The 25,393-nt window shown below is 42.0% G+C and overlaps 1 protein-coding gene across 3 annotated transcripts; it reads left to right on the top strand.

Moving 5' to 3' along the window:
• Nucleotides 1-380: 380 nt before the first annotated feature.
• slc37a2 (solute carrier family 37 member 2) lies at nt 381-25,351 on the top strand. 3 transcript variants are annotated; one of them, XM_021617681.2, is made up of 18 exons: nt 381-1,086; nt 2,233-2,314; nt 3,332-3,422; nt 3,592-3,670; nt 3,761-3,896; nt 5,004-5,080; nt 5,352-5,518; nt 5,969-6,006; nt 6,369-6,485; nt 6,756-6,846; nt 7,009-7,071; nt 10,521-10,606; nt 11,137-11,185; nt 11,509-11,582; nt 11,954-12,032; nt 12,433-12,530; nt 13,471-13,535; nt 22,588-25,351. In XM_021617681.2, exons 1-18 carry the CDS (start codon nt 1,028-1,030, stop codon nt 22,601-22,603), a joined length of 1,467 nt encoding a protein of 488 aa, XP_021473356.1. In that variant the 5' UTR covers nt 381-1,027; the 3' UTR covers nt 22,604-25,351. The 3 variants fall into 3 exon arrangements, 2 of the variants coding, with proteins under 2 accessions (XP_021473356.1, XP_021473355.1); XM_021617680.2 differs by having other exon boundaries at nt 382-1,086; nt 6,339-6,485; XR_002474960.2 differs by lacking the exons at nt 11,954-12,032; nt 22,588-25,351 and having other exon boundaries at nt 6,339-6,485.
• Nucleotides 25,352-25,393: the final 42 nt, after the last annotated feature.

Genomic DNA, 25,393 nt, shown 5'->3' with positions numbered 1-25,393 from the left:
TGTTAGGGGGGTTAACTGCCTTGCTCAAGGGCAGAACGGCTGATTTTTCCACCTTGCCGGTGTTGTGCTGAAAATCTCTCCCAACATGACCCAAGAAACGTTTAAATTTGTAATTTTAGAGATTGCATTAAAAAATATAGCCATTTTTGCGTATTTTCATTTTCTGCTGTAAGTAGGTTATAACACATCAAGAAAGACAAACCGTACTTCTCTGCTATTTGAAGAGTTAATGGACGATATTGTTTTTATAGCCCGGTGCCCCGGTTGAGTGGCGATTACATTATAGTACAATAGAATGGACTGACTATACAAACTCTGCCCAACCAAGGCAACGGGCCATGTAAAACGAACTTTCCCATTCAATCATCGCTCCTTTAATTCTGTGACGTCAGACACGGGAAACACGTGTCCACACACTTCGGAATATAGATTTTGTTGAGGCGTTTTGCCTGAGTTTGGAAAACATTAGGGGAGGACTGCCTTCAAACTATTATGGACACAATCTGTTAACATATGTACACATTTCCATGTGACACGGTAGAGAAGTGCATAGAGTATTTATAGGAACCGGTTTTTATAACGCTATCAGCGGACTCGAGCAAGTATGGAAATCGATGGGAATTCATTGTTTGTGGAGATTCACCCACATCATCATGAAGCAGGAATAGCAAAGCGGCTCAAACTTTTTTGATCAGTGCTCGGAGTGTTTTTGTTCTTTATATTTTAAATGCATTTTTTTTAAAGAAAATAAAAATCGGTGTGTTTTTAATCAAAGACAAGTGGAAAGAAATTTTAAGCGAGAGCCTGTGAGAGAATAAGCTGTCCCATGTAACGAAACTTAATCGTTTAAATGTGTTTTTAGCTACTTTTAGAGATTTTTTTTGTAGTCCTAGTTTTTGTACAAATACTATATCATCAATTGGGTGTATATAAGGCACCCGATATAACTTTTGAAGCCATGTCTTAGAGAAAATTGTAAGCGGTTTTTAACAAGTTTTACGAAGTTGTTTTGGCTACTACACCAAAGATGAGGTCTTCTTTGGCTCCCGGCATTAGACTGATCACGTCCTTCTCAAGAGACAGCTGGTAAGTTTACACTGTCTTTGAATTATATTGTGACACCCTTTATGTAAACAAAACTAAATGCATTGAATTTTACAGTATGTACTTTGATGATGGGGGAGGGGAAACGGCGGTTTTGTCCCTAATCAGCTAGATGTCAATGATTGGCGAGAGATTTGGTGTCATTCTATCTATGCATTACTGACATACTGACATTCTGGAATGTTAGGAATTAGTCAACCGTCTAGATTTAATTTGAGTGTTTCATTAGGTATAGTTAAACCCCATATTAAAATATGTCAATGCTTCTTTTTGCAAATACAATCATAGAATGTTACATGCAATCATCCTAGGTGAAGGCTATTGGATTTCTGTAACTATTCGGCAATCAACAAAACCTTCTGCATTATTGCTGTCACTGATCCAGTAAAGGGTTAAAGGTCACAGCAGGTTTAGTCTCAGGCACTATACTTCCTCCCAAATGGCTGAGAGTCTGAAATGGCATCCAATTCCCTATGTAGTGTACCACTTTTGACCACAGCACATGGTCAAAAGTAGGACTAATATGGTTTAATTTGAGATGAATTCTATGTGTTGTGTGCAATTAGCCTGGGGATGAGGAGGTTACACCAGGTTGTAAGTGAGGTGTTAACGGAATCTAACTCATTGTAAAACCTGCCTTTCCACTCCAGGAAAAGTAAACAGTCAGTACAGAGCATGCAGTGTCTGTGGGTTGTAACTAGCTGCCTTCCTGTGCAGTGTGCACCTAGTGTCATGAGGCAGCCAGGTCCCTGTACTGGTCCCAGCACTGAAGAACTATTCTGAATACCCGGTTTTGTTTCCATGTCAGGTTCCCACAAAAAAAAGCGCTTATGTGTACTGTCTACTGTACAGACAAGTCCATGTGAACAATGGTTTTGTGTTCTCCCCAGAACCCTCTCCAGAATGGTAGTTTGAAGCCTGCCTCTCGGTCTCTCTCCCCTCTCCCTCCTTCCAGAACCTATGATGCTAACATCCCTGGAGACTTCTAGTCTAGACCATGTGAAAGAAAGAGATTGTCCTAAAATCTGTAGAGGGTGTGCTTTGACTTACAAAGAGGACGAAGTTCATGGCATGGTATTTGCTTTGGATAACATTAGAATGAGCTCTTCTTCTACTCTCTCTGTCCAGGTACCGAGGTTTCACCCTCTTCCTCACTTTCCTCTTCTATACCAGCTACCATCTCTCCCGGAAACCCATCAGCATCATTAAGGTGATACACTGACTCCACAAACCTGTATTATACGTTATTGAAATGTATGGCCACACTGTTCAGCTTTATATTGTTACATCTCTAGGTGTTCTAGACCACAAAATCCCTAGAACACTCGAGCCGCACTACAATGGTTAAGACTATATACTGAACAAAAATATAAAAACAACATGTAAAGTGTTGGTATCATGTTTCATGACCTGAAATAAAAGATCCCAGGAATGTTCCATACACAAGTTTATTTCTGTTGTGCACAAATTTGTTTACATCCCTGTTAGTGAGCATTTCTCCTTTGCCAAGATAATCAATCCACCTGACAGGTGTGGCATATCAAGAAGCTCATTAAACAGCATGATCATTACACAGGTGCATCTTGTGCTCGGGTCAGTACAAGGCCACTTTAAAATGTGCAGTTTTGCCACACAACACTATGCCACAGATGTCTCAAGTTTTGAGGGAGCATGCAATTGGCATGCTGACTGTGGGAATGTCCACCAGAGCTGTTGCTAGGGAATTTAATGTTAATTTCTCTACCATAAGCCGCCTCCAACGTCGTTTTAGAGAATTTGTCAGTACTTCCAACCGGCCTCACAACCGCAGACCACATTTAACCATGCCAGTCCAGGACTGCCGCATCCGGCCTCTTTACCTGTGGGATCGTTAGACCAGCCACCCAGACAGCTGATGAAACTGAGGAGTATTTCTGTCTTTAATAAAGCCCTTTTGTGGGGAAAAGCTCATTCTGATTGGGGGCAGTCTCCCAAGTGGGTAGGCCTTTGCCCACCCATGGCTGTGCCTTTGCCAAGTCATGTGAAAGCTTATATGAACTGTAACTCAGTCAAATATTTGAAATTGTTGCCTGTTGTGTTTATGTTCAGTATAGTTTGTGAGAAAATTATTTCATAGTTTTTCTTTCGAGACGTTTAGTTCTTTACCATCTTTATGCAGGTTATCTTAAAGGCTGAGTGTTTTGTGTCCATGTGTGTAATCTCTGCTTTTTGCCCCATGCATGTACAGAGTCAGCTGCACAGAAATTGTTCCACCCTCATTCGACCTCCAAACCTCAATGGAACTGACAATGAAACCTGGTGTGACTGGGCGCCCTTTGGTGAGTCCTCTGCTTGACTCGAGTTCTTTGTTAATTTTAAGAAGAAACAGAAATTCTTCCAAAGTTTTCTGAGTGCTTACAAAACAAATATTTAGAATGCACAACATGTCAGTAGAATGGGACAGCAGATTTCATTTTGATATTTTCAGTGTCCTCTTGTTCTGTCCAGACCAGGACAACTACAAGACACTGTTTGGAGCTGTGGACAACTCCTTCCTGGTTGCTTATGCCATTGGCATGTTTTTCAGGTAGGCCGAATGATGTATTTGATTGTGTTTTGTATATGTGTGTTAACTCACTACAAGCAGTTGACCAGATGATGTTGTGCGGTTTGACAGTGGGATATTTGGAGAGCGCGTGCCCCTGCGCTACTACTTGACCATCGGTATGCTTCTCAGTGGTCTCTTCACATGTCTGTTTGGCCTGGGCTTCTACTTGAACATCCACTCAATATGGTACTACGCCTTCTTCCAGGTACGGGTTAAATCTCCTCCAAAACCATTCAGTCACTTGCTCACACTCTGCAGCATAGTTACCTTTTTAATTGTTTTATTAAATATACTTTTTTTCGCTATACACTACCATCCCTACCCTGACTGGAGTAAACTAACGGGAAATACTTCTACTGCTACTTACAGCCAGAGGTGTTGATTCGAGTCACATGACTTGGACTCTAGTCAGATTCGATTCACAAATATGATGACTTGAAAATCGTCTTTGACACCAATGACTCGTGACTTGACTTGGATTTTAGCCTCATGACTCGACCTGACTTGATACCCTCCCCAAGCCCAAGTATATCAAAATGATGCTATTAAATAAAGTGTGCAGCGCATGAACTCGCCATTTAACGGATTACAGTTTGAATCGGACAGCAGCCAATCAAATTGTGCCAGCTGAGAGAAAGTTGTGCGCGGCATTGCAGAGGAACGTTGGCGGGTGAATTCAGATAGAGCCCTTGGAAAGATGATAGCCAAAATTATTATTTTTGGATATAAAGACAATGCTGTATCAACAAAAAACGGATTGTAACTTGCAAAACATGCGGGAATAAAATTAGACGGAGGTGCAACAATTTCCAACTTTGTTCAACATTTGAAGCTGCACAAAGAACAGTAAGTCGTGGCTAATACAACCCACAGCTATATATATTTATTACTTTACTAGTGTATCATGTAGACTAACGTAGCGTTAAATCAATGAGCCTCCACACAGTCAGTCAGTGTGGGAACGTGATCATTGCACCCAAGATTGAGCTACAACTGGCTAGGCATTTCTTATTGCACAAGTCCAGGTAGCCCCTCTCTGTTTCAGTATCATATGACAGCGATAGTGTGAGGGAGGCTGAAAGTGTTTCAATGCCAGTACTTTTCTCAAGGCTGTTTGTTGGAATGTAATGTAGGAAACCAGCCCACCCCCCTTCTCTATTTTTATTTGTATCCCTTTCTTTCTCTCTTTCTTGTTGGGATACAAAAAGTATCTCTATCTCCCTCTTTTTCTCTCATTGGGTCTGGTGTAGGGACATATTTAATGTTGAAATAAGAGAATTTAAATACCTCAATCTCCCTCTTACTTTCGTAGGCAATGAATGGACTGGTGCAGACGACAGGCTGGCCTGCTGTGGTGGCCTGCGTTGGGAACTGGTTCGGAAAAGGGAAGTGAGTGAGACAGCCTTACTGTAGACTGGTTCAGCAATGCTGACTACGCAGTATCAGTACCCTCTTTTCCATCTCGTGCAGGGTTTTTATCTGTTGCTCACAGTCAGGCACATGATGTGAAAGTAAAAGCAACAGGCGTCCAATGCCAAAAACTGTCCTCAGTATTTAGTAAGCTGTCTCACTGTTCACCGTCAAGATGTACAATGTTTCTCAAGGTAAATCCACCTCTCATTTCCATCCTATCTGTATGTGTCTGTCCCTCTCCCTCCAGGCGAGGATTCATCATGGGCGTCTGGAACTCCCACACCTCAGTAGGCAACATCCTGGGCTCACTCATCGCTGGCGTCTTCGTATCTTCGGCCTGGGGCATGTCCTTCATCGTGCCTGGCATCATCATCGCCTCCACTGGCGTTCTCTGTTTCTTCTTTCTGGTGGAGAGTGAGTCTGACCTCTTGGCCCGTATTCTTAAAGCGTCTCAGAGTAGGATTGCTGATCTAGAAGTTTTGCCTTTGAGATTATAATGAATGGACAGAGGGGGCCTGATCCTAGATCAGAGTTCCTACTTTGAGACGCTTTTAAGGATATGCCCAGACCTTGTTCAAAACATGCCAATAGTGCTGACTGTAATCCATTACAACCTATTGAAGCTTGATAGATCATAGTCAACATGTTCATTGCCACTATACAGTTATTATGGAGGAGACATTTTTATTAAGCTAGTTTGAAAAAAGGATCATGTTGCATTTATCAGAGTTTTCACTGCAGGCATTTCATCTTAAACTTAGACTGTTAACATTAAGATGACATGTAAAATGAGAGTTGGCTTGTCCCAAGACTGTATTTTGACATGAAAATATATTTGTGAGCAAAACCTTTTTTCTGTCACAGAACCAGAAGATATCGGTTGCAGCCCTCCACAACACCATGTAAGTACAACCAAAGAACAGATGAAGTAATTGGTGCCCTTAGTAGTATAGAGAAGGGCTGCCTTGCTAAAGGCCACAAGGGCAGTAAGTGCAGGTTGCACCTGAGATATGATGCCTGGCCTGCTTCACTAACCTCTAGGCTACCAGCAATGCCCAGTTTTTGACCTTATTTTTGTTTTATGATGACCAATGTTTTGTCATTACATTACTTTCCTTTGTAAGACTTGATATTATAGAGTAATAAAATAAATGTCAAACAGATCTATTCAACCTTAAAACAGTCAATAGTTGCAGCCCTGGTTAGAACCATGCTAATTGCTGTGTATGTACAGGAGGACAATGAGAAGGAGCCTCTCTTACAGAACTCATCCAGTAATGAGGAGATCTTCAGCAGTCCTGGCCAGTCCAACTCTATCTCCTCTGAGCCAGCAGAGGAGCACACCAAGGCCATCAGCTTCTGTGGGGCCCTCAGGATACCTGTGAGTGGGGATCACAATCTACTTTCATTTCAAGCCCTTTCAGTTGCTGAATTTCATCAAATGGTACACAAGTATTCCTCTGGCAAAACAGACACAGGCAATCAACATAATAATGTGTTGTAATTTTATGTCATTGCACCTAAGCCTTGAATTCCTGTTTCACCTCTGTTGTGACTCATTGTTTGTAATTACTCTCCAAACCCAGATGAATGCAGTTGACTGTTGTTATGACAGTTGCTATGACTGTGTAATATGTGTGTTATCTTACAGGGCGTGATGGAGTTCTCCCTCTGTCTTCTGTTCGCTAAGCTCGTTAGCTACACCTTCCTCTACTGGCTTCCTCTCTACATTGCTAACGTTGGTACGTACTCAGTTTAGCGCCTATTTGTTTCCAGTTGTCATTTCACCTGAGGGTTCAAATGCTAACAATGTTTATAAGCTGATAATGATTTGCTTTGCATTGTGAGATGCACTGTCAATTGCGTACTGTGTCACTTAAAATTCCCAATGTTTATTTCCTCAGCCCATTTTGACCCCAAGGAAGCTGGGGACATGTCAACACTATTTGATGTAGGAGGAATTGTTGGTAAGCCTTAACAGTTTTGTGGTGGATTTTATATGGCATTATCTAACCTTCTTATAGCCCAATAATCTGTAAGATCATATGAGGAACCAGGAAGCTCTTCCCTGATTACCTGGATGTTTTGTTTGCACTGTAGTTTTAACAAATCATAGAAATAATGAGTGGTTTCTGCAGTCATAACAAATGTCTGCAGTCATAACAAAACAGGCATAACAAGTAATGTCTGCAGTCATAACAAAACAGGTATACCAAGTAAAGTCTGCAGTCATAACAAATAATGTCTGCTGTCATAACAAAACAGGTATAACAAGTCATGTCTGCAGTCATAACAAAACAGGTATAACAAGTAAAGTCTGCAGTCATAACAAAACAGGCATAACAAGTAATGTCTGCAGTCATAACAAAACAGGTATAACAAGTAAAGTCTGCAGTCATAACAAATAATGTCTGCTGTCATAACAAAACAGGTATAACAAGTCATGTCTGCAGTCATAACAAAACAGACCATATACAGTGTCTTGGAAAAGTATTCATATCCCTTGTATTTATTCAGTTTATTGTGTTACAAAGCGGGATAAAAATGGATTTAGTTGCATTTTTCTGTCAACAATCTACTCAAAATACTCTGTCAAAGTGGAACAATTCTAACTGAAAGATTTGACTCACTGTGAGAAATAATAGAGGTTAACATGATTTTTGAATGACTAACCCTTCCTCTGTCCCCCATACATACAGTTGAAGTCGGAAGTTTACATACACTTAGGTTGGAGTCATTAAATCTCGTTTTTCAACCACTCCACAAATTTCTTGTTGACAAACTATAGTTTTGGCAAGTCGGTTAGGACATCTACTTTGTGCATGACACAAGTAATTTTTCCAACAATTGTTTACAGACAGATTATATCAATTATAATTCACTGTATCAGAATTCCAGTGGGTCAGAAGTTTACATGCACTAAGTTGACTGTGCCTTTTTAACAGCTTGGAAAATTCCAGAAAATGATGTCATGGCTTTAGAAGCTTCTGATAGGTTAATTGACATCATTTGAGTCAATTGGAGGTGTACCTGTGGATGTATTTCAAGGTCTACCTTCAAACTCAGTGCTTCTTTGCTTGACATCATGGGAAAATCAAAAGAAATCAGCCAAGACCTCAGAATCTTTTTTGTAGACCTCCACAAGACTGGTTCATCCTTGGGAGCAATTTCCAAAGGCCTGAAGGTACCACGGCCATCTGTACAAACAATAGTACGCAAGTATGAACACCATGGGACCACACAGCCGTCATACCGCTCAGGAAGGAGACGCATTCTCTCTCCTAGAGATGAGTGTACTTTGGTGCGAAAAGTGCAAATCAATCCCAGGACAACAGCAAAGGACCTTGTGAAGATGCTTGAGGAAACGGGTACAAAGGTATCTATATCCACAGTAAAACGAGTCCGATATCGACATAACCTGAAAGGCCACTCAGCAAGGAAGAAGCAACTGCTCCAAAACTGCCCTAAAAAAGCCAGACTACGGTTTGCAACTGCACATGGGGACAAAGATCGCACTTTTTGGAGGAATGTCCTCTGGTCTGATGAAACAAAAATAGAACTGTTTGGCCATAATGACCATCATTATGTTTGGAGGAAAAAGGGGGAAGCTTGCAAGTCGAAGACTGCCATTCCAATGAGTCTTCCAAATGGAAAATGACCCCAAGCACACTTCCGAAGTTGTGGCAAAATGGCATAAGGACAACAAAGTCAAGGTATTGGCGTGGCCATCACAAAGCCCTGACCTCAATCCTATAGAAAATATGTGGGCAGAACTGAAAAAGCGTGTGCGAGCAAGGAGGCCTACAAACCTGACTCGGTTACACCAGCTCTGTCAGGGGGAATAGGCCAAAATTCAACCAACTTATTGTGGGAAGGTTCTGGAAGGCTACCCAAAACGTTAGACCCAAGTGAAACAATTTAAAGGCAATGCTACCAAATACTAATTGAGTGTATGTAAACTTCTGACCCACTGGGAATGTGATGAAAGAAATAAAAGCTGAAATTAATCATTCTCTCTACTATTATTCTGACATTTCACATTCTTAAAATAAAGTGGTGATCCTAACTGACCTAAGACAGGGAATTTTTACATGGATTAAATGTCAGGAATTGTGAAAAACTGACTTTAAATGTATTTGGCTAAGGTGTATGTAAACTTCTGACTTCAACTGTAGTACATCTGTAAGGTCCCTCAGTCAAGTATTGAATTTCAAGCACAGATTAAAAAACAAAGACCAAGGAGCTTTTCGAAAGCCTCATAAAGAAGGGCAGTGATTGGTAGATGGGTAACAATAACAAATCAGACTTACAATATCTCTTTAAGCATTGTCAAGTTAATAAATATGCTATGGATTATGTATTAAACTACCCAGACACATCAAAGATACAGTCGTCCTTCTGAACTGAGCTGCAGGACAGGAATGAAACTGCTCAGGGATATTACCATGTCATTGGGGATGTTAAGAGCTAGAGTTCAGTGGCTGTGATGAGAGAACTGAGGATGGATCAACAATATTGTAGTGACTCAACAATAATGACCTAAAAAGGAGAATACAACGAACAGAATAAAAAATATTACAAAACATTCATCTTGTATGCAACAAGGCACAAAATTAATAATGCTAAAAAAACACAAAGCAATACACACTTTAGCCCAATTCAAGGCCTTATGTTTGGGGAAAATCCAACACAACTCATCACTGAGGAACTGCCTCCTTATTGTCAAGCATGGTGGTGGCTGCATCATGGTATAGGTACGCTTGACAACGGCAAATGCTGGGTAATTTTTCAGGATAAAAAGAAACGGGATGGAAACAGGCAAAATCCTAGAGGAGAACCTGGTTAGTCTGCTTTCCAACACACTGGGAGAGGAATTCCCCTTTCAGCAGGACAATAACCTACCACACAAGGCCAAATCTACACTGGAGTTGCTTACCAAGAAGACTGTGAATGTTCCTGAGTGGCCTAGTTACAGTTTTGACTTAAAGCTGCTTGAAAATCTATGGAAAGTCTTAATGTCTGTCTAGCCATGATCCCCAACATCTTGACAGAGCTTGGATATTGCACAATCCAGGTGTGTAAAGCTCTTAGATTTACCTAAGAAGACGCATAGCCATAATCGCAGACAAAGGTGTTTCTAACATGTATTGACTCAAGGAGCTCAATACTTATGCAACAACTATATTTTAGTTATAACATTTACAATGAAATCGATTTTAAATCCCATTTTGTAACACAATTCAGACCATAGTCATAACAAGTAACTGCTGTAGTAGTCTGCCAGAAGAGTTCTCATTAGAATTGGTCAATTATGGCTCTCACTGTATGGTGTCAGAGCACTTCCCATAATATTGATCATTAATGTAGGACTGCTGTCTCCCCCTGTGTGTTAAGGGTGTGTGCTGTGTTTCTGCAGGGGGCATCGTGGCTGGACTGGTGTCGGACCAAACTGGGGGCAGAGCCTCTACCTGCTGTGTCATGTTAATTCTGGCTGCCCCTATGGTGAGTGTGCATTCACACATAAGACATCACTGGCTTTTAACCATGTGTAACACCAGGGCCATTTATAGTGTCTCTAAGCGCCGCCCACAGGGAAATCTGTACATTCCAGACTTTAGAAAACCGGTGCTGGGCAAAATATACTGTAGATAAGGAAAGGCCTGCACAAATGCCTGAATTATAAATGTGGACTAGACACTTTATATTCACTTATGAAAAGAGGCAATTCTCTATGTCAAAGTTTTGATCACACAATCACATATATGCAATGTAAATATGACTGCATTATGGACACAGAAAAAGGAATTTGGCTGTGCTTGGAACTCTGGATTTGGCAGTGAACTTCACCCGCTGCCCAAGCCTGAAAACATTTTATGTTAGTCCGTGAGCTCCTTTACAGTAGTGTGTCAATCCGTTTTTCAGCATAGCTCAATGTTTTCCTTTGGGTCTGCATGTGGGTTAGTAAATCCTTCAAAAGTGACACATTTGACCCACGATCCAGTCTAAATGTTTGTTTTTTGTTGCTTTCCTAGCTGTTCCTGTACAACCACATTGGACAGCATAGCCTAGCAACCACAATCGGTAAGAGTTAAGTTATTCTGTATGAAATTTGACTTTGAAGCCATGGAGCTATTTTGGTTTCAACGCCTCTTACTGAAAACTATATAAATGCTCCAATTTAACACATTGTCTTTACTGTGTGTCGGTTGTGTTTGTGTAGCCTGTGGATTTCACATTTACACTTTGTCATTTGGCAGACACTCTTATCAACGACTTGCAATCGGCGCAACCAACATAACAACCACAATATCACTATGAAAAGCTTATTAAAAATAGCCTTTGTCTGCTAGCTAGCGTACTGTACATGCCTGATCCACTTGTTGCTGTTTTCCTCTGCCTTGTAGGGATGCTGTTGGTGTGCGGAGCCCTGGTGAATGGACCCTACGCCCTCATCACCACTGCTGTGTCTGCTGACCTGGTAAGCACATCCACCCCAGACTGCACTGCTGCATGCCTTTCTCACATGAAGTCCTCAGCTCTCCCGAAGTCACACAGGAGATAAGCCCGTCATTGCCCCTCTCACCCCAAATTCCCCAGGTTCCCTGTTAGTCCAAGACACTTTCTAAAGCGTCTTTCCTCGATTCCTTGCATTCTATCTCCCTCGCCTCTTTCTCAAACCGTATTGGAGAAGAAGATCCCAAGGTCCCTCCCGTCAGACCTTCACCTTCCATACGTTTTGAGAAGAGGCAGAGGAGAGAGAACACAAGGAATTGAGGAGAGAAACATTTGGAAAGAGCCCAAGTCTTTTATGCTGAATGTTGATTCAAAATTAGGGTTTTCCTTTCATAGGGGACGCATGAGAGCCTGAGAGGAAATTCTAGAGCATTGTCAACGGTCACTGCAATTATTGACGGCACAGGGTCAATAGGTATGTGGGGAATTTCTAGGACACACACGGGGGATTGGTACTCTTTGATATTGTTGTTTTTAGATTTGATGCTTGTAATGGTAACTAGTAATGGGTTGGTGGTGCTAAGTTGCCTTTGTGTGCCTGTGTCAATGCATGAAGGAAGGTTTTTATTTTAGGTTTTCTGTGTTTTGAGAGATTAACTTCAATGCTCAGTCATTGCAGTGTTATGTGACAATTACAAATTGTATACAGTTTATGTACAAGGTCCATGGCTCATACAAAACGATTTTCTATTGTAAATCATGTAGTGTTCTAAAGGCAGACTTTTTATGATTGTTGTCCCAAATCAGATTGTATATCCAGTCCTGGTTTTAGGTGCTTGGGTTCCCCTGACTCTTATTTTCTGACTCTCCTCTAGGTGCCGCCCTAGGTCCTCTGTTAGCAGGGCTGATCTCTCCGACGGGATGGAACAATGTCTTTTACATGCTGATCACTGCTGATATCCTCGCCTGTTTGGTTAGTTTTTCATCTTTGTTTTTATTAACATGTTTTATAAACCACTGCAAGATTTTTGCCACATGTTCAAAGAAGGTGCTACACCTGTGGATTGTGTACAAAATGAATGATACCCTTGATACACTACATGGCCAAAAGTATAATTTGGTATGTGTACACCCCTTCAAATTAATGGATTCGTCTATTTCAGCCGCGTGTATAAAATCGAGCACACATCCATGCAATCTCCAGAGACAAACATTTGCAGTAGAATGGCTCGTACTGAAGAGCTCAGTGACTTTCAACGTGGCACCGTCATGGGATGCCACCTTTCCAACAAGTCAGTTTGTCAAATTTCTGCCCTGCAAGCAAGAGCTGTCCCGGTCAACTGTAATTGCGGTTATTGTGAAGTGGAAATATCTAGGAGCAACAACGGCTCAGCCACAAAGTGGTAGACCACACAAGCTCACAGAACAGGACCACCGAGTGCTGAAGCGTGTCGCGTTTAAAAATCGTCTATCCTCGGTTGCAACACTTCTACTGAATTCCAAACGGCCTCTGGAAGCAACGTCAGCACAAGAACTGTTCATTGGGAGCTTCATGAGATGGGTTTCCATGGCCGAGCAGCCTCCTACAAGCCTAAGATCACCATGTGTAATGCTAAGCGTACTGTGGAGTGGGGTGGGTGCCATTGGTGGGTGGAGCAGTGGAAACACGTTCTCTAGAGTGATGAATCAAGTTTCACCATCTGGCAGTCCGACGGACGAATCTGGGTTTGACATATGCCAGGAGAACGCTAACTGCCCAAATGCATAGTGCCAACTGTAAAGTTTGGTGGAGGATTAATGTTCTGGGACTGTTTTTAAATTGTGTTACATATATATTTTTTATATTTATATGTGTAAAAACATAGATCTATTTTAGTAAGCCGTGTTAAGTGTGCTGTCTCCCTGTTTTCCAGCTGCTGTCCAGGCTGGTGTATAAAGAGGTGAGGGGCTGGTGTGGACACAGCCCCAGACATAGAGGGTAAGCCGCTCACGACTACACCGCTGGGAATCATATAACCAAACAGGAAACCCAAAGCTGGTTTCCTTTTCTTATGATAAAGTGGCTACTAAGTGCAATTAGTCATGTTAGTCATAAAATCATACCCATTTTATCCAAGAAGTGAACAAATACTGGCTACTCCACTTAAAAGGGGCAAAATGCAATTGAACTTGAGTGTGGACTAAAATGTCTATTCCTTTAAATACAGGTCAAAGCCACAAATAGAGCTACTCCCCAGGGCTTTATACATTAGCCTTTCCCTAGAGGTTAAGGGTGCTCATTATTCTACTCCAAAGTGGCCTCCAGGCTGCTGATTAATTGGCTAGCTTTAAGGGGAAAATCGCAATTGCACCTCAGGCTATTTTTAAAAATCAGAAGTTGTCATTCACGATTAACCTGGGACCTTGATTGCGTCTTGAGAGTTGTATATTTCCACCAGGTTCCCATAGGACTTGAGACGTGATTGTCTTTGAATGGATGACTAGAGTTGGTGTTATTAGACACTGGATCATAATTATTTATATATTACAAATATATATATATATATATATATATATATATATACAGTGCCTTGCGAAAGTATTCTGCCCCCTTGAACTTTGCGACCTTTTGCCACATTTCAGGCTTCAAACATAAAGATATAAAACTGTATTTTTTTGTGAAGAATCAACAACAAGTGGGACACAATCATGAAGTGGAACGACATTTATTGGATATTTCAAACTTTTTTAACAAATCAAAAACTGAAAAATTGGGCGTGCAAAATTATTCAGCCCCTTTACTTTCAGTGCAGCAAACTCTCTCCAGAAGTTCAGTGAGGATCTCTGAATGATCCAATGTTGACCTAAATGACTAATGATGATAAATACAATCCACCTGTGTGTAATCAAGTCTCCGTATAAATGCACCTGCACTGTGATAGTCTCAGAGGTCCGTTAAAAGCGCAGAGAGCATCATGAAGAACAAGGAACACACCAGGCAGGTCCGAGATACTGTTGTGAAGAAGTTTAAAGCCGGATTTGGATACAAACATATTTCCCAAGCTTTAAACATCCCAAGGAGCACTGTGCAAGCGATAATATTGAAATGGAAGGAGTATCAGACCACTGCAAATCTACCAAGACCTGGCCGTCCCTCTAAACTTTCAGCTCATACAAGGAGAAGACTGATCAGAGATGCAGCCAAGAGGCCCATGATCACTCTGGATGAACTGCAGAGATCTACAGCTGAGGTGGGAGACTCTGTCCATAGGACACCAATCAGTCGTATATTGCACAAATCTGGCCTTTATGGAAGAGTGGCAAGAAGAAAGCCATTTCTTAAAGATATCCATAAAAAGTGTTGTTTAAAGTTTGCCACAAGCCACCTGGGAGACACACCAAACATGTGGTAGAAGGTGCTCTGGTCAGATGAAACCAAAGTGGAACTTTTTGGCAACAATGCAAAACTTTATGTTTGGCGTAAAAGCAACACTGCTGAACACACCATCCCCACTGTCAAACATGGTGGTGGCAGCATCATGGTTTGGGCCTGCTTTTCTTCAGCAGGGACAGGGAAGATGGTTAAAATTGATGGGAAGATGGATGGAGCCAAATATAGGACCATTCTGGAAGAAAACCTGATGGAGTCTGCAAAAGACCTGAGACTGGGACGGAGATTTGTCTTCCAACAAGACAATGATCCAAAACATAAAGCAAAATCTACAATGGAATGGTTCAAAAATAAACATATCCAGGTGTTAGAATGGCCAAGTCAAAGTCCAGACCTGAATCCAATCGAGAATCTGTGGAAAGAACTGAAAACTGCTATTCACAAATGCTTTCCATCCAACCTCACTGAGCTCGAGCTGTTTTGCAAGGAGGAATGGGAAAAAATGTCAGTCTCTCGATGTGCAAAACTGATAGACATACCCCAAGCGACTTACAGCTGTAATCGCAGCAAAAGGTGGCGCTACAAAGTATTAACTTAAGGGGGCTGAATAATTTTGCACGCCCAATTTTTCAGTTTTTGATTTGTTAAAAAAGTTTGAAATATCCAATAAATGTCGTTCCACTTCATGATTGTGTCCCACTTCTGGTTGATTCTTCACAAAAAAATACAGTTTTATATCTTTATGTTTGAAGCCTGAAATGTGGCAAAAGGTCGCAAAGTTCAAGGGGGCCGAATACTTTCGCAAGGCACTGTGTGTGTATATGTGTGTGTATATATATATATATATATATATATATATATATATATATTACTACCGTTCAAAAGTTTGTGGTCACTTAGAAATTTCCTTGTTTTCCATGGAAATATAGTCAAGACGTTGACAAGGTTATAAATAATGATTTTTAATTGAAATAATAATTGTGTCCTTCAAACTTTGCTTTCGTCAAAGAATCCTCCATTTACAGCAATTACAGCCTTGCAGACCTTTTGCATTCTAGTTGTCAATTTGTTGAGGTAATCTGAAGAGATTTCACCCCATGCTTCCTGAAGCATCCCCCACAAATTGGATTGGCTTGATGAGCACTTCATATGTACAATAGGGTCAATCTGCTCCCACAAAAGCTCAATAGAGTTGAGATCTGGTGACTGTGCTGGCCACTCGATTATAGACAGAATACCAGCTGACTGCTTCTTCCCCAAATATTTCTTGCATAGTTTGGAGCTGTTCTTTGGGTCATTGTCCTGTTGTAGCAAGAAATTGGCTCAAGTTAAGCGCCGTCCACAGGGTATGGCATGACGTTGTAAAATTGAGTGATAGCCTGCCTTCCTTCAAGATCCAGATCCAGATCTTCAGTTTCTTGGCAATTTCTCGCATGGAATCGACTTAATTTCTCAGAACAAGAATAGACTGACGAGTTTCATAAGAATGTTCTTTGTTTCTGGCCATTTTGAGCCTGTAATCGAACCCACAAATGCTTATTCTCCAGACACTCAACTAGTCTAAAGAAGGCCAGTTTTATTGCTCCTTTAATCAGTTTTCAGCTGTGCTAACATAATTGCAAAAGGGTTTTCTAATGATCAATTAGCCTTTTAAAATTATTAACTTGGATTAGCTAACACAACGTGCCATTGGAACACAGGAGTGATGGTTGCTGATAATGAGCCTCTGTATGCCTATGTAAATATTTCATAAATGAGCCGTTTCCAGCTACAATAGTCATTTACAACATAAAAAATGTCTACACTGTATTTCTGATCAATTTTATGTTATTTTAATGGACAATTTTTTTTGCCTTTCAACAAGGACATTTCTAAGTGATCCCCAAACTTATGAACGGTAGTCTGTATAAACTCAGCAAAAAAAGAAACATCCTCTCATTTTCAGCAAACTTAACATGTGTAAATATTTGTATGAACATAACAAGACTCAACAACTGAGACAAAAACTGAACAAGTTCCACAGACATGTGACTAACAGAAATGGAATAATGTGTCCCTGAACAAAGGAGGGGGGTGGGTCAAAATCAAAAGTAACGGTCAGTATCTGGCGTGGCCACCAGCTGCATTAAGTACTGCAGTGCTTCTCCTCCTCATGGACTGCACCAGATTTGCCAGTTCTTGCTGTGAGATGTTACCCCACTCTTCCACCAAGGCACCTTCAAGTTCCTGGACATTTCTGGGGGGAATGGTCCTAGCCCTCACCCTCCGATCCAACAGTTCCCAGACGTGCTCAATGGGATTGAGATCCGGGCTCTTCGCTGGCCATGGTAGAACGCTGACATTCCTGTCTTGCAGGAAATCACGCACAGAACGAGCAGTATGGCTGGTGGCATTGTCATGCTGGAGGTTCATGTCAGGATGAGCCTGCAGGAAGGGTACCACATGAGGGAGGAGGATGTCTTCCCTGTAATGCACAGCGTTGAGATTGCCTGCAATGACAAGCTCAGTCAGATGATGCTGTGACACACCGCCCCAGACCACGACGGACCCTCCACCTCCAAATCGATCTCGCTCCAGAGCACAGGCCTCAGTGTAACGCTCATTCCTTTGACGATAAACGCGAATCCGACCATCACCCCTGGTGAGACAAAACCGCGACTCGTCAGTGAAGAGCACTTTTTGCCAGTCCTGTCTGGTTCAGCGATGGTGGGTTTGTGCCCATAGGCGACGCTGTTGCCGGTGATGTCTGGTGAGGACCTGCCTTACAACAGGCCTACAAGCCCTCAGTCCAGCCTCTCTCAGCCTATTTCGGACAGTCTGAGCACTGATACGGATTGTGTGTTCCTGGTGTAACTCGGCCAGTTGTTGTTGCCATCCAGTATCTGTCCGCAGGTGTGATGTTCGGATGTACCGATCCTGTGCAGGTGTCACACGTGGTCTGCCACTGCGAGGACAATCAGCTGTCCAGCCTGTAGCGCTGTCTTAGGCGTCTCACAGTACAGACATTGCAATTTATTGCCCTGGCCACATCTGCAGTCCTCATGCCACCTTGCAGCATGCCTAAGGCACATTCACACAGATGAGTAGGGACCCTGAGCATCTTTCTTTTGGTGTTTTTCAGAGTCCGTAGAAAGGCCTCTTGTGTTTTCATAACTGTGACCTTAATTGTCTACCGTCTGTAAGCTGTTAGTGTCTTAACGACTGTTCCACAGGTGAATGTTCATTAATGGTTCATTGAATAAGAATGGGAAACAGTGTTTTAAACCTTTTACAATGAAGATCTGTGAAGTTAATTTGTAAAAATCCAAATATCTTTGAAACACATGGTCCTGAAAAAGGGATGTTTATTTTTTTGCTGTGTGTGTTCATCACATGCTTGGTAAACAGGTGTAGACTAACAGTGACATGCTTACATATAGGCCTTTCTCAACGATGCAGAGAAAAAGAAAATGGAGAAATAATAGCAATGTAAAAAACAAAAACGAATATTAAATACACAATGCCAGTGCCTAGTCGATGTGCAGGGGTACGAAGTAATTGAGGTTGATATTGTGACATAGTAAACTGTATCAGCAGCGTATGTGATGAGTAAAAGAAGTTAGTGCAAAAAGGCTCAATGTAGATGGTCCGGGAAGCTATTGCATTAAACCTCTTAAGGATTCCACCCTTTTTTCAATTTTCGCCTAAAATGACATGCCTAAATCCTGCTGCCTGTAGCTCAGGACCTGAAGCAAGGATATGCATGTTCTGGATACCATTTGAAAGGAAACACTTTGAAGTTTGTGGAAATTAATGTAGGAGAATATAACGCATTAGATCTGGTAAAGATAATGCAAATAATTGTATTTAAAAATACACTGCTCAAAAAATAAAGGGAACACTAAAATAAAACAAATTATCAATGGAAATCAAATTTATCAACTCATGGAGGTCTGGATTTGGAGTCACACTCAAAATTAAAGTGGAAAACCACTCTACATCAAAGTTGGATCAGCCTGTAATGTCCTTAAAACAAGTCAAAAATAGGCTCCGTAGTGTGTGTGGCCTCCACGTGCCTGTATGACCCCCCTACAACGCCTGGGCATGCTCCTGATGAGGTGGTGGATGGTCTCCTGAGGGATCTCCTCCCAGACCTGAACTAAAGAATCCGCCAACTCCTGGACAGTCTGTGGTGCAACGTGGCATTGGTGGATGGAGCGAGACATGATGTCCCAGATGTGCTCAATTGGATTCAGGTCTGGGGAACGGACGGGCCAGTCCATAGCATCAATGCCTTCCTCTTGCAGGAACTGCTGACACACTCCAGCCACATGAGGTCTAGCATTGTCTTGCATTAGGAGGAAACCAGGGCCAACCGCACCAGCATATGGTCTCACAAGGGGTCTGAGGATCTCATCTCGGTACCTAATGGCAGTCAGGCTACCTCTGGCGAGCACATGGAGGGCTGTGCGGTCCCCCATAGAAATGCCACCCCACACCATGACTGACCCACTGCCAAACCGGTCATCCTGGAGGATGTTGAAGGCAGCAGAACGTTCTCCACGGCATCTTCAGACTCTGTCACATGTGTTCAGTGTGAACCTGCTTTCATCTGTGAAGAGCACACTGCGCCAGTGGTGAATTTGCCAATCTTGGTGTTCTCTGGTAAATATCAAACGTCCTGCACGGTGTTAGGCTGTAAGCACAACCCCCACCTGTGGACGTCAGGCCCTCATAACACCCTCATGGAGTCTGTTTCTGACCATTTGAGCAGACACATGCACATTTGTGGCCTGCTGGAGGTCATTTTGCAGGGCTCTGGCAGTGCTCCTAATGCTCCTCCTTGCACAAAGGCGGAGGTAGCGGTCCTGCTGCTGGGTTGTTGCCCTCCTACGGCCTCCTCCACATCTCCTGATGTACTGGCCTGTCTCCTGGTAGCGCCTCCATGCTCTGGACACTACGCTGACAGACATAGCAAACCTTCTTGCCACAGCTCGCATTGATGAGCTGCACTACCTGAGCCACTTGTGTGGGTTGTAGACTCCGTCTCATGCTACCACTAGAGTGAAAGCACCGCCAGCATTCAAAAGTGACCAAAACATCAGCCAGGAAGCATAGGAACTGAGAAGTGGTCTGTGGTCCCCACCTGCAGAACCACTCCTTTATTGGGGGTGTCTTGCTAATTGCCTATAATTTCCACCTGTTGTCTATTCCATTTGCACAACAGCATGTGCAATTTATTGTCATTCAGTGTTGCTTCCTAAGTGGACAGTTTGATTTCACAGAAGTGTGATTGACTTGGAGTTACATTGTGTTGTTTAAGTGTTCCCTTTATTTGTTTGAGCAGTGTACATATATTAAAAAAAAATGTTTTACCGTCTTTGAAATGCAAGAGAAAGGCCATAGTATATTATTCTAGCCCAGTTGAAATTTAGATTTAGCAATGTATTTGCAAAGTTTTAGACTGATCCAATCTGTTCAAAATGTTGTATCAAGTCTGCCCAAATGTGCCTAATTGGTTTACTAATACATTTAAGTTAATTGTGCACGGTCCTCAAACAATAGCACAATGTAATAGCTACTGTAACTTGGACAGTGCAGTTAGATTAACAAGAATGTAAACTTTCTACCCATATCAGATATGTCTGTATCCTGGGAAATGTTCATGTTACTTACAACCTCATGCTAATCACATTAGCCTATGTTAGCTTAACACCGATCCTATAGAGGTTTTAAGTTCCTGACTATGTTTTCAAATGGTCAAAAAGACACACAGCTTCAATTTCTCAGGCACCATTTCACCATTAAATGATAGCATAATACACAGTGTAATGTGTTTGGGTTTGTCATAATACAGTTGCACTACCAGCCAAGGTGTCTGTTTTTTTGTGCTACAAGACCGTGTTGAAGGTTAAAGGAAGCTGTATGGTGGATAATCCACAACCGCATCGCGCTGGCCACACGCTGTCCCTTTCATTCCAAGTTCCAAACTAACCCTCACATCCTGTGAAATAATGTTGCTTTCAAATAAAGCAAGACTCCATCCCCAACAACAATTGTGCACCTCATGGCTCTATGCTGCCCCCCATTTATTCCACCTCCCAAAATAAGTCAATAGCATTAGCCTCTCTCCAGCAAAATTGTGAGTAGGCTAGGTGCCATTGTTGACTTGTTAATTTTATCAATCAATTAATCAAATGTATTTATGAAGCCCTTCTTACATCAGCTGATGTCACGAAGTGCTGTACAGAAACCCAGCCTAAAACCCCAAACAGCAAGCAATGCAGGTGTAGAAGCATGGTGGCTAGGAAAAACTCCCTAGAAAGGCCAAAACCTAGGAAGAAACCTAGAGAGGAAGCAGGCTATGGGGGGTGACTAGTCCTCTTCAGGCTGTGCCGGGTGGAGATTATAACAGAACATGGTCAGGGTTCCATAGCCGCAGGCAGAACAGTTGAAACTGGAGCAGCAGCACGGCCAGGTGGACCGGGGACAGCAAGGAGTCATCAGGCCAGGTAGTCCTGAGGCATGGTCCTAGGGCTCAGGTCCTCCGAGAGAGAGAATTAGAGAGAGCATACTTAAATTCACACAGGACACCGGATAAGACAGGAGAAATACTCCAGATATAACAGACTGACCCTAGCCCCCCGACACATAAACTACTGCAGCATAAATACTGGAGACTGAGACCGAAGGGGTCAGGAGACACTGTGGCCCTGTCCGACGATACCCCCGGACAGGACCAAACAGGCAGGATATAACCCCACCCGCTTTGCCAAAGCTCAGCCCCCACACCACTAGAGGGATATCTTCAACCACCAACCTACCATCCTTAGACAAGGCCGAGTATAGACCAAGAAGATCTCCCCCACGGCATAACTCAAAGGGGGGCGCCAACCCGGACAGGAAGACCACGTCAGTGATGCACCCCTCCTAGGGATGGCATGGAAGAGCACCAGTAAGCCAGTGACTCAGCCCCTGTAATAGGGTTAGAGGCTGAGAATCCCAGTGGAGAGAGGGGAACCGGCCAGGCAGAGACAGCAAGGTCTGTTCGTTGCTCCAGTACCTTTCCGTTCACCTTCACACTCCTGGACTACACTCAATCATAAGACCTACTGAAGAGATGAGTCTTCAATAAATACTTGAAATTTGAGATCGAGCCTGCGTCTCTGACATGGGTAGGCAGACCATTCCATAAAAATTGAGCTCTGTAGGAGAAAGCCCTGCCTCCAGCTGTTTGCTTAGAAATTCTAGGGACAGTAAGGAGGCCTGCGTCTTGTGACCGTAGCGTACGTGTAGGTATGTACGGCAGGACCAAATTGAAAAGATGGGTAGGTGGAAGCCCATGTAATGCTTTGTAGGTTAGCAGTAAAACCTTGAAATCAGCCATTGCCTTAACAGGAAGCCAGTGTAGAGAGGCTAGAACTGGAGTAATATGATAAAACATTTTGGTTCAAGATTCTAGCAGCCGTATTTAGCACTAACTGAAGTTTATTTAGTGCTTTATCCGGGTAGCCAGATATACTCAGTTGAAGATTCTGTGGTTGTTCCTACACCGCCAGTCCTCAAATATGAAATGACATTGAATTAATCAGATCCAATGATCTGGTGCCTATGTTAATACCCGGAATAGGTTTGCATTCGGTCCATTCTGAAATAGGCTAATCTAACCTTGTGTTTGCAGGTTCAAAGAAATCTGAGTGGCCGCCTGGGACAAGAGACCGTATCACACCTGCGAGGAAGGGCGCAGGAAAAATGACCCAGTAATAATCCCTGAGGCACGCCGTGATTCATACAGTACTGGTCCTTTCATCCTTCAGCCTTAATGGATCCATACCTCGTCACCAGCGGATGAAAGGAGCCGAAAAAGGAGGAAGGGGCCATTGATATTCTGGGACCGTCTGACAGAGAAAACATGTCCCTTCCTCAAGTGACCGCAAAGCTCTTTCTCTTTTAAACCCCAAAAAATACACTTTAAAACATTTTTTTTTATTGACTGTCTCTCTTATAGCCCCTCTCAGTGCTGTGTGCATCTTTCATGTTTTATCATTACAATTCTGTGCACACTGTGCCTTTCCCCAATCTCCCCTCCAGTTGACATCACATACCAGTATTGGGCAAGTTGAATTCGGGGGAGCTCATTTTGCACAGCCGAGGGATGCCAAACTACATAAGCAGTAAAGGAGGAGTTTCAAGGTAATCAAGGGCTGTGGAGGTGAATGTCATCACCAACAAAAAGTTTGCTGACTGATCAAAAAAATTCTCAGACTGCACCATCACATTATTCCATTTGTCTCTGATGCAAATGTTTGTTGAAATGTTTATTGATCAATGATTAGAAGTTAGTTTGTATCCTCCATGTGCACTTCATTGTTTTGTTTTTGATTCCACCCCTCCTAGCCGGCCTCGTCGTCAATTTTGAGCAGGGTATGTGATGATACTGATGGTTTGTCTGGACTAAACGTTTTTACGGTTGTGGCTAGATTTGTCAACGTTTGTCAACAACTGTTGTCCTCGACGCGACATCTAGATGGAGCTGTACAATCGTAGGAACCATCTATCCCGACAAACCATCGGTATCATAACAGGGGCTTTGACTTTTGCCGTCGGGCTCCTAAATTGCAAGTTGAGCGCCAATTCCTCCCACGCGACAAACAGCCAGGGGACCGAGCCATGCAAAACGAGCTCACCCAATGTTTTCACGTGTGACTTTGATTGTAAATGTATCCCTTTTAGTGGCACACTACCTACTCTCCTACATATTTATTTGGCAGAGAAGCTAAAATGTAATTTGGCTCTATACTCCAGCTTTTTGGATTTGAAATCAAATGAGCCGAAAATATTTTTATTTTATTTTGGGGTGTTTTTTTTTACTTATTTGCATAAAATGGGCAGACACCTGTCTCAAAATCAAGCACTAGCGTTTATTTTTGAGAGTACTGAACATGATACAATTTACAACAGGTTATAAACGGAAAATGACATCATTAGGTTTCAAACTGTCCCGCCTCTCCCCCACTCCGGTACAATGGCAGTATAGTTCTCAAGCCTTCCTACATCGTCTCCCACCAATTTAGATAATTTATGACCAAGCCAAGGTCTTCCTGTGTAGATAAGCATTCTAGCCAGTCTGACAATAAGTTCATTCGTTTCTACCAAGGAACAGACAGTCATTGTTCTAATTCTTGATTATATTTACACACATTATATTCAGTACTCGGATTAAAATAATATTCATCCATCTATACAGTAACATAATAGTATTCTGATTAGTCAGTCCTGATTTGAAATGTATACATAATTAGTCATTATTGATAAAAAAAATCCCTTAACACTATCTAGAAATGAAAGCATTTTATGTATCTAGTCCCCCCATTTTTGAAGGTGTCACACGTTTTTAGACAAATTCACTTAGTGTATTACATTTTTTGAAGTTTAGTATTTGGTCCCATATTCCTAGCACACAATGGCTACATCAAATTTGTTGGATGCATTTGCTTTTTTAGGTTGTGTTTCAGATTACTCTGTGCCCAATAGAAATGTAATGGTATATAATGTATTTTTTCATTTTGGAGTCACTTCTATTGTAAATAAGAATATGATATGTTTCTGAACACTTCTACATTAATGTGGATGCTTGATTCCAGATAATCATGAATGATTTGTGAGTAATGATGAGTGAGGAAGTTAGAGGCATAAATATTATACCCTAACCTCCCCTGTTGATAATGGTGAGAGAGGTTAGAATGTTTTAGGGGCATGATCTTTGTGCGTCTAACTTTCTCGCTCATCCTTATTCACCCTCAAATAACAGGTGACATTCTATCTTGTAGGTTCATATAAGACATTTAATATCAAATCCAAATGCTGGAGTTTTGAGCTGAATTTAAAAGTTTTCGCTTCACTGGCCAAGTAAATACCTAGGGTTACCAGTGTCCACAAATGGTATTCTTTTTTTTTTTTCAATGAATTGGTGTTTCTTCTTTGTAGATATTTATTTTTGGTTGACATTTTAGTTATTTCGAAGATACTCTTACCCAGAGTGACTTACAGTAGTGAGTGCATAATTTTTTTTTGTACTGGTCCCCCATGGGAATTGAACCAACAACCCTGGCATTACAAGCATCATCCTCTACCAACTGAGCATCCTCGCCGGTGGCCCATGTTATTAAGGTGATAATTGTACTTCAGGGACCCTGTTGCTTTGCTGTAGTCAGAGGCATTGTTAGAGGGGGCGTAATGTTTTTTTAATATAATTGAGGAGGGATGCAGATAGTTGTAGTGCCCCAAATAAAGTCAGATGTTATACCATGCATAAGCTATGCAGAGGGCAGGCTGTATTATGTTACATGACTAATATTCCAAATACATTTAGAAAAAATTTAAATGATGAAGTGTAGTGTATGTAGATCAGATGTCTGATTTAAGCTGAATAAATCTGAGCATGACCAACTGTATTTCATTTCCTGAAAAGGGCATGTTTTTCATAT

The sequence above is a fragment of the Oncorhynchus mykiss genome, chromosome 10 (assembly GCF_013265735.2).
Source record: "Oncorhynchus mykiss isolate Arlee chromosome 10, USDA_OmykA_1.1, whole genome shotgun sequence".
NCBI classification, from domain to species: Eukaryota; Metazoa; Chordata; class Actinopteri; order Salmoniformes; family Salmonidae; genus Oncorhynchus; species Oncorhynchus mykiss.
Note: the sequence above shows the minus strand (reverse complement) of the source record. Positions and strands in the feature narration are given on the sequence as shown.

What these genes read in the sequence shown, in the direction of transcription:
- slc37a2 (XM_021617680.2), top strand. Translation starts at nt 1,028, where the DNA reads ATGAGGTCTTCTTTGGCTCCCGGCATTAGACTGATCACGTCCTTCTCA. An exon ending in GCCATTGGCATGTTTTTCAG is followed by an intron (nt 3,671 to 3,760) that starts GTAGGCCGAATG and finishes GCGGTTTGACAG; the next exon opens with TGGGATATTTGGAGAGCGCG. An exon ending in CTGCTGTGTCTGCTGACCTG is followed by an intron (nt 11,583 to 11,953) that starts GTAAGCACATCC and finishes TTCCTTTCATAG; the next exon opens with GGGACGCATGAGAGCCTGAG.